A 9667-nucleotide genomic window follows, 5' to 3' on the forward strand; every position below is an offset into this window, starting at 1 on the left:
CATAATTTTTAAGTCTTTACCTGGTGGAGGATCATTTAAATGTGGTGGAAAAAAATTCCTAGTGATAACAGTGTTTTTTTCAAAAATAATTATAGTAAAAACCTCAAAATCCACTGTTCCAAATTATTATGCAACTCGTCGTTTCAATACATTTTAAAGCTTGTAATTAACTGAAAATTGTCATTTTTTGAACTAGTAGCATTAGGAGGTCATATTTACTGAAATCAAAAGCTATTTCAATCAAAAAAATATTAACAGGTCAAGTTATATTTGACCATAGGAGCCCTTGTGTGAAGCAGCTTTAAAACTCTTAAATCCATTAAACTTGTGAGTTTTTGGACAGTTTCTGCTTGGATTTGTTTGCAGGATGTTAGAATAGCCTCCCAGAGCTGCTGTTTGGATGAAAACTGCCTCCCTCCCTCATAGAAGTTTTTTTTGTTGAGCTCCAAATGTTCTCAATAGGGTTGAGGTCAGGGGAGGAGGGGGTCCACATCATGAGTTTCTCTCCTTTTATGCCCATAGCAGCCAGTGATGCAGAGGTATTCTTTACAGTATGACATGGTGCGTTGTCATGCATGAAGAGGATTTTGTTCGGGAAAACATGGCTCTTTTTGTAGCATAGAAGACAGTGGTCAGTCAGAAACTCCACATATTTTTCAAAGGTCATTTTCACACCTTCAGGGAGCCTAAAAGGGCCTAAAGGGGCCGACCAGCTCTCCCACCATGATTCTGGCCCAAAACATGACTCCGCCCCCTCCTTACTGACGTCACAGCCTTGTTGGAACATTGTGGCCATTCACCAACTATCCACTACTCCATTGATCTGACCATCCAGGGTCACACGGCCTCATCAGTGAACAAGACTGTTTGAAAATGAGTCTCATGTATTTCTGAGCCACTGCAGCCGTTTCTGTTCATCAGCTTCAATGAACAGTTTAGGGGAGGCCGGATAGAAGGTTTATGCACAACTGCAGCCTCTGGAGGGTCCGACACCTTCATGTTCAGAGACTCCAGAGGCACCAGCAGCTTCAAATACCTGTATGCTGCTTTGTGGCATCTGTTCTCCTAATCTGATGTGTTTGTCTGACAGAAACCGTCCATATTGTGCCTTTATCTGCACAAACCGGAGTGTGCTCTGAATTATCCACAAATCTCTTATCAGTTCGATGATTACACTTAATCTTTCATGAAATATTGAAGGTTTTCATACCTAGACCAAGGCATTCAACTATTTCACGCTTTTCATCATCAGAGAGATCCTTTTTCTTTCCCATATTGCTTGAAAATGATGATCTGCATAATAAAGTGGAACACCCTTTTTCAGTAGTTTTTCACTTAACTGGCTTAACCTGAAAACTAATCACCCCAGGTCTCTGAGATTAATGTCAGTGATTCATAGAGCCCCAAGACACGATACCATCCATGAGTTTCATTATTATTGTTTTTTTTTGTACCTTTTTGACACAAAAATCCAATTTGCATAATAATTTGGAACGCAGTGTAAATTGCACAAAGCATGAAGGTGCTGAAAGCTGGAGAAAATCGGGAAAAAGATGGAAGAGGAATAATAATAAAGAACATGAAAACCAATAATTGACTGCGGAAGAATTCAGCAGTCAATCAATGAGCAGAACCCGGAGCAGTTCCTTCAAATGAAAGATCAGGACACTTTTTAAAGTTTCATTCAAATAAAATCGTGTAATTGCCTCCAGAAGCTGCAGGGGGTCTGCAGATGGAAATTAGCCTAAGGCTATAATCTGGCATATTTACATTTGTAAAAATGTTCATTAATATGTATTGTCCCTCCTTTTCAAATAAATAAATAAATAAATTACCTGGCTCTGGACGTGTGCCCCCCACTGCTGAAGGTGTCCACACTGGCCCGGACACCGCCCTCCTCCCACTGGGACAGGCTGGAGCCGCCCCCCGCCTCGTCCCGGTCCACGCTGGAGCAGACCTCAGCGAGGGGGGGCCTGTGGAGGGAGTCGAAGTGAGACGCCCACAGATGCTGGTCGTCCGTCTGCAAACGGGAGAAACAGCCACGTGTTTGAAGAACTTACACTCCAGTCTGCACTACAGAAAGTAAATATCAAGCATTGTCTTAAACGACCTGAATTGAGGAAATGTTTCTTGTTTTGAGCGGTTTTCACTCATTTAGACACTTTTCCTGATCGAGTTTGCTTTGCTTGTTTGAGGACATTTCAGACCAGTTCTAGGGTAAATCTCGCTTGAAATAAGAAAGTAAAACTGCCAATGAGATAAGACCAATTTTCTTTCCCCATTGGCAAAGAAAATGACCTGAAATAAGGACGAAATGCATCGAAACGAGTCAGAAACATCTCAGAACAAGTGAAATAATCCGGGACAAATGCCCAACAACTTCTTAACCAGTCACAACAACTAAAATGTGGATTATTGTGCTGAAACTGAGATGTTTATACTGATCTAGTTTATTACTTTTTGCAGTGTTCAGTATGTGACTGAAAGTGTTACCTCAGTGCAGCAGTAGGAGCCGCAGAGGCTCTAACAGCACGAGGCTCATCTGTGCACATCACTCTCTCCTTTAACTCATACAGAGGCTCTAACATCACTCACTCCTTTAACCCGTACCTGCTGTAGGAGCAGAGGCTCTAACATCACTCACTCCTTTAACTCGTACCTGCCGCTGCTGCAGCTTTTCCAGCCGTTTTCTCTCTGAAGTTTCCTCTCGTTGTTTGTCCAGCTCCCGCAGCCAGCGCCGCCTCTGCTCCAGCTTCTGCTCCATGGTCAGCTCAGCCTCGTCCACCGGCGCACTTTCCTTCAGACGGACAAAGGAAGTGAAGAGAGTTCTGCGGGAAACTGCTGCTTAATAAAACCTGTCTAACTTGATTTATTCTGTATTTATACTGATGTGTTTGGTCTCATTTATTGTTTCAGTTTTACCCCGACTCTGAGGCTGGACCTGACGGCGGCCGGAAGCTCTTTGTAGCTGACAGAACCTCGGACTAAACTCTCCGAGTCGTCCTCGCCCTGAAACCACCAGAGAAACAGGAAAACACATTTAGATACTTATACTTCAGAACTCTATGATTATACAGTCAGTGTGAAGTTATTTGTGCTCAATATTATCATTGTCTGCAGCCTAAAAAACTAGAACAGGTTTACTTTGAGAAGACAAACTATACACGTTTGTTTCCATCCCATTCAGAGAAGAATTAAAGAAATGACGAATTGTATGATTGATAAAGTAATTACACTCGGATAAGGTTAAATCATAAAATGCCAGCCTGCATTAAAGACAGTCTGACCCACAGCACCTGAGGCTAATCACTCATAACGCCAGACAAGCTAGCTGATACCATAGACACGCACTAGCCTAGCACTAGCCTAGCATTAGCCTAGCGCCACGAAACTCTCCAAACATAAGAACTGCATGAATTACAAAATAATCTCTCCATAAATCAGCCACACTGGATGACGAGGACATGAGGCCCTGAGTCAAACATCCTGAAACTTCCCTTTAAGATCAAAACGTTTATTAACAAAATGTAAAAAGTGCTGTTTCTGCAAAACAAAGGAGTGCAGGATAAAACACAGTATTTGAAAGTATTGCGATACTTGGAAAAAGTTTTGATACTTGGTATTGCAGTACAAAGTATTCAAAATCCGATCCGATATTTTGTCCCAGCCCTTCTCTGTAATACGTCCCTTTGTGCTTTAGTGATATGAAAATGTGTCATTGTAATGATTTGGGAGGGGGGGCGCACTTTGCCCCCCCCTTTGAGCAGAATGTTAACTGCTCAATAATAATAATAATAATAATACATAGGTCTTATATAGCGCTTTTCAGGAAACACAAAGACGCTTTACAAGTGAGACAGACAAACAAAGATGGCAGAGCTATTGTTGGTTGTAAGTGAGCTGAAACAGGTGTGTTTTGAGCAGTTTTTTGTAGGTGGCCAGTGAGTCTGAGTTTCTGATGTGGAGGAGTGATGGATCTGGTGCTGAGGTAGAGTTGTGTGTCGTCTGCGTAACTGTGGAATTGTAGTCCATGATTATGAATGATAAGTCCAAGGGGAAGCATGTACAGGATAAACAGAAGGGGACCAAGCACCGAGCCCTGAGGGACTCCATGGTTGACAGGTATGGAGTGAGACGTGCAGTTGTTGATGAATATGAATTGAGATCTGTTGGTGAGGTAGGAGGTGAACCAGGAGAGAGCTGAGCCAGAGATGCCGAGGTGTTGTAGGCGTTGGAGAAGGATGGAGTGGTGGATGGTGTCGAAGGCGGCGGAGAGGTCAAGTAGGAGGAGAATGGAGAGGGAACCAGAGTCGGAGGCGAGGAGGAGGTCGTTTGATACTTTGAGTAGTGCAGTTTCTGTTGAGTGATGAGTGCGGAATCCAGACTGAAAGGTTTCGTAGAGCTGATTGGAGAGGAGGTGATGTTTTAGTTGGGAGGCGACCGAACGTTCCAGGATTTTGGACAGAAAGGGAAGGTTGGAGATGGGGCGGAAGTTGTTGGGGTTGTCAGGATCCAGGCCAGGTTTTTTAAGTATTGGTGTGATGGCGGCAACTTTGAAGGAGGAGGGGACTGTTCCAGAGGTGAGAGAGGAGTTGATGATGTCCATGATGAGTGGGCTGAGGCAGGGAAGGCAGAGCTTGACCAGTGCAGATGGGATGGGATCCAGTGGGCAAGTTGTGAGGTGGATTTTTTTGAAGTGGTTAATGAGGTCAGATTCTGCGATGACTGATAGGGAGGAGAGAGTGGAGTGAGATGGAAGGGATGAGTCAGGTTGAGGGTCTGTACTGGGTGAGATGTTCATGGTGAGTTCTTGGTGAATGTTGTCAATTTTGGATTGGAAGTAGTCGATGAAGTTATTGCATTTGTCCGTGGTGAAAGAGTGGGTGATATTGTCAATGGGTTTGAGTAGTTTATTGACTGTGGCAAACAGAGTCCGGGGGTTGGAGGATCCAGAGTGAATGATACCAGAATAAAAAGCTGTGCGGGCAGATGTGAGTGCTGATCTGTAATGATGAGTGTGGTCCTTGTAGGCTTGTAGGTGTACAGTGAGTCCAGTTTTCTTATATCGGCGTTCCAGTTGTCTGCGTTCTTTCTTGAGTTTGTGGAGTTCGGGGGTAAACCAGGGAGCAGAGCGGGAGAATGTGACTTTTGCAGTCTTAACTGGTGCGAGAGTGTTGAGGCTGGATGTGAGTGTGTGATTGTAGTGAGCTACTAGGTCGACGGTGGAGTTTTCGGGGGTGCTGGGTATGGAAACTGTGTTTGCAATATGGTAGGAGAAAGAGGTGAGACAGAGGGACTTTAGGTTTCGGTAGGATATGGTGCGTGTCTGCTTGAAATGAGGGCTGGGGAGGTTGATGTGAAATGTTATGGCGAGATGATCAGATATGGCCAGGTCTGTGTGTGAGAGAGTGTCAATATTGAGTCCAGTGGAGCAGACCAGGTCCAGGATGTGTCCACGGGTATGGGTGGGGAAATTGACATGTTGTATGAAGTTAAAACTGTGTATGATGTCCAAGAAGTCCGTGGAGGGTTTGGAGGTGGAGGAGTCGATGTGGATATTGAAGTCACCTACGAGTAGGATGGTTGATGAAGTTGAGCAGAGTTGGGTTATGAATTCTGAGAAATCTGACAGGAAGGAAGGATTGGGTTTGGGAGAGCGATAAATTATTGAAATAGTCAGAGGGGTGGGGCCTAAGAGTTTAAGTGAGAGGTGTTCAAAAGAGGGAGCAGGTGGGATGGAGAGAGGGCGGAGCTTGAGAGTTTGTCTGTGGATGACAGCAATACCCCCGCCCCTGCCTTCAGGACGAGGTTGGTCCATGTATGAAAATCCAGAGGGGGTGGCTTGGTTGAGGGAGAAATAGTCGTGAGGTTTTTGCCAGGTTTCAGTTAAGCAGATCAGGTCTAATTGTGAGTCCAGGATGAATTCGTTGAGTATGGGGCTTTTATTGTTGAGGGATCTTGTGTTCAGTAGTCCAATTTTGATAGCCTCTTGTTTTGAAGGGGGTGAAGCGGAAATGGGGAGAGACCGGAGGTTGAAGTGGTTCACGTGACGCTGGCACTGATGACGTTGTGCGTTGCTGTAGAGACGCCGGGACGCGGAAAAGAAGCGATGAGGAGGTGTTTTGTCGTGGCTGTTGTTGTTCCCGGTGGATATGTGGATTACATTTCTGCGGGAGCCTCTGTGGATGTAGCGGTGGCGTTGAAGTAGTCCGAAGGTTTTTATTTCAGCGGTGAGCTCCGGAGTAGGCGATGGATAGCGGTTTAGCTGGAGTAGTTGTTTAGCTGAGTACCGGAAAGCCATGAAGTTGATAGTGGAGTTTTGGAGTTGTGGAAACAGGATGGAGAGCAGCAGAAGAACCAGGACCAGGTACTGCATCGTCCGGGAGGGAAGGTTGAGTCGTCTTGGGCCAGGAGAAGTTAGCGTAGCCGCCCGAAAGCGCGGGTGTAAGCCCGGTCGATCCAGCGGCGTTGCCAACTGTACAGTCCGTAGTCCCAAACGCAGCCGAACCACACGGGTCGGGTCCCTCGGTAGCAGAGACGTGCAGGTGGACAGGTCCAGGTAAGTGCTGAGTTTGATGGTTAAATGCGAAGCTTTGATTTGATTGTCCGGAGGGAGAAGCGGCAGCCAAATTGCGCCAGCGTCCTCTCCACATCCGGTTCAGATACCATCAGATACCAAATAGCTCAAATAAACAAACTAAACCTAACTAAAGAAAAAACTAAAGAGATCATTAATGTTGGTGTAAATACTATAGTATAGCACAAATCCTGTAAATGTATCGGTTTCTTTTGTAAACGTCCCCCAGCATCTCTGTCTTAGTCCCTGTGTCCCTGTATAAACAAAAGCACTAATATAAAAGGTAAATACCTGGACTCTGTGCGGAGCCGAGCGCTGGATCTGCAGCTTCAAAGCCAACTGTTCGTCTGAAATACAAGATCAGGGTGTTTTGTTCTGCACTGGCTGTTCAAACTGCAGTAAAGTGTATTTCACTGGAACAAACAGGCAGAGCTGAAAAGAGGCCTCGGTATCGGTCTCTGTAAAGTATTGTATTGATTTTTCCCGTTAGCCCCCCCTGAACACGAGGCTCGACATCATAGTGTTTGTAATGATGTGCATGTAACAGCGCACGTCTGTACCGAGTTCTTTCTTCCACTGAGCTTTCTTGGCCTCCAGCGCAGCTCGATCCTCGGACGGTCGCTCCTCCACCCACCGGAACAGACCCCCAGATCTAAACACAGGACACACCCATGTATCCACATTATAGATACATTATAGAGTATTTAGTTAGTAGTGTTTATATCAGGGACTTACGGTTTATCCTTGTCTGGTGCATTTACAGTCTGAGTTTCTCCCGGTTTGGATTCTGTTTCCTTTGTTTCTCTAACTTTAGACTCAGGGTCACGATCTGCCTGGACCTCTGGAACTAAAAACATCTTATTATAGATACACGACCACAAAGCAAACTAATAATGTACATTAGGGCTGCACAATATATCCAAAAGTATCGCGATGTTACCTGATGCAATATCAGGAGAAACCACAATATGTCGCAACATCACTTAAAGAGACTAGAAGCAAGTTGGTCATTTTACACTCACTGCTGCCCCCTCAGGTCATACGTGTAACTGCAGCTTCTATATTTAGCTCGTGCATGAACATCACAGGTTTCTGAGCGACAGGGCAGGAGGCAGAGGCAGTTGTGGTGAACAGGTCTGAGCTCAGTCTACACATGAGGAACATGGCTGGAACATGTAGGAAAATACTTTAGTTTTAACATTTTTAAACTCCGTATAGTCCCTTTAACTCTTCATCGGACTCAGATCAACACACTTTTTTACAGACTCATTCAATAATGCACTGAATTTCTAAATGTGTAAAAGTTCTAGTTAAAGCTTTAAACTTGTTTTAATCTTTTAAACTTTGATTTTAGTCTCGGTGTTTTTTAACTTCTTAACTGCCACAAAAACACGAGCACATTTGCTCCAGTTCAGCTTTACCCAAATCCAAAAGATTCTTGACAAAAGCGACAAAAATGAGAATAAAAATGCAGCAGAAACGTGACAAAAATGTGACAAAAGAAATTACAAAAAGAAACAAAAACATATATCAGGCATTATAAGCTGTCGGCTCTCCAGTCAAGAGGCTTTTAGATGTGGGATTTTTAAGGCGGGGGTGAAGAGGTTAAAGGGACTATACGGAGTTTAAAAATGTAAAAATGAAGTATTTTCCTCTCCCTACATGTTCCAGACTTGTGTGAAGTTAGCCCCCCCATAGTGTCCGATTTGTTTCAAAATGATGTCATTCGTTTGTGCTTCGTTCGTGCCTCGTTTGTGCTTCGTTTGTGCTTCGTTTGTGCTTCGTTTGTGCTTCGTTTGTGCTTCGTTTGTGCTTCGTTTGTGCTTCGTTCGTGCCTCGTTTGTGCTTCGTTCGTGCCTCGTTTGTGCTTCGTTCGTGCCTCGTTTGTGCTTCGTTTGTGCTTCGTTTGTGCTTCGTTTGTGCTTCGTTTGTGCTTCGTTTGTGCTTCGTTTGTGCTTCGTTCGTGCCTCGTTTGTGCTTCGTTCGTGCCTCGTTTGTGCTTCGTTTGTGCTTCGTTTGTGCTTCGTTTGTGCTTCGTTTGTGCTTCGTTTGTGCTTCGTTTGTGCTTCGTTTGTGCTTCGTTCGTGCCTCGTTTGTGCTTCGTTTGTGCTTCGTTTGTGCTTCGTTTGTGCTTCGTTTGTGCTTCGTTTGTGCTTCGTTTGTGCTTCGTTTGTGCTTCGTTCGTGCCTCGTTTGTGCTTCGTTTGTGCTTCGTTTGTGCTTCGTTTGTGCTTCGTTTGTGCTTCGTTTGTGCTTCGTTTGTGCTTCGTTTGTGCTTCGTTCGTGCCTCGTTTGTGCTTCGTTCGTGCCTCGTTTGTGCTTCGTTCGTGCCTCGTTTGTGCTTCGTTTGTGCTTCGTTTGTGCTTCGTTTGTGCTTCGTTTGTGCTTCGTTTGTGCTTCGTTTGTGCTTCGTTCGTGCCTCGTTTGTGCTTCGTTCGTGCCTCGTTTGTGCTTCGTTTGTGCTTCGTTTGTGCTTCGTTTGTGCTTCGTTTGTGCTTCGTTTGTGCTTCGTTTGTGCTTCGTTTGTGCTTCGTTTGTGCACATAAAATTAGCGTTTTAGTGTGTAGTGTTTTTTTGTTTCTTGTGTACGAAATGCGTGGTATAAATAAAGTTGCCTTGCCTTATGTGCATTTTTATGCGCACAAACGAAGACCTGAACAATGACACTAGTTTGGAGTGAATCGGACACTATGAAGGGGCTGATCAATTACCAATCAATGATCAGTACCTCAAAAACAAAGTGCGCACAAACGCTAATTTTATGTGAACAAACGAAGCATAAACGAATGACACCATTTTGAAGCAAATCGGACACTATGGGGGGGCTAACTTCACACAAGTATGTTCCAGCCATGTCTGATGTGTAGACTGAGCTCAGACCTGTTCACACGACTGCCTCTGCCTCCTGCACTGTCACTCAGAAAGTTGTGATGTTCATGCACGAGCTTAATATAGAAGCTGCAGCTACACATAAGACCTGAGGTGGCAGTAGTGAGTATAAAATGACCAACTTGTATCTAGCCCCTTTAACTCTTGTTTTAAAACAATTAGTTACTTACAATGTGTGTTTACTGAGAGTGGAACAAATCGT

At 44.5% G+C, this 9667-nt stretch overlaps 1 protein-coding gene across 1 annotated transcript in view; it reads right to left on the reverse strand.

The window, feature by feature from the left end:
* The window catches only part of ccdc66 (coiled-coil domain containing 66), a gene marked incomplete at its 3' end in the record, with an annotated part of 40167 nt that overhangs the window by 22744 nt on the left and 7756 nt on the right, over positions 1-9667 (reverse strand). The window contains exons 6-11 of the mRNA XM_079556549.1: positions 7313-7424; positions 7138-7229; positions 6869-6924; positions 2923-3009; positions 2660-2797; positions 1836-2020 (exon numbers count right to left, since the gene is read on the reverse strand). Of these exons, the coding sequence (XP_079412675.1) occupies positions 1836-2020; positions 2660-2797; positions 2923-3009; positions 6869-6924; positions 7138-7229; positions 7313-7424 (670 nt within the window). The remainder of the gene's footprint in view (positions 1-1835; positions 2021-2659; positions 2798-2922; positions 3010-6868; positions 6925-7137; positions 7230-7312; positions 7425-9667) is intronic.

The sequence above is a fragment of the Gobius niger genome (genome assembly GCF_951799975.1).
Source record: "Gobius niger genome assembly, chromosome: 5".
NCBI classification, from domain to species: domain Eukaryota; kingdom Metazoa; phylum Chordata; class Actinopteri; order Gobiiformes; family Gobiidae; genus Gobius; species Gobius niger.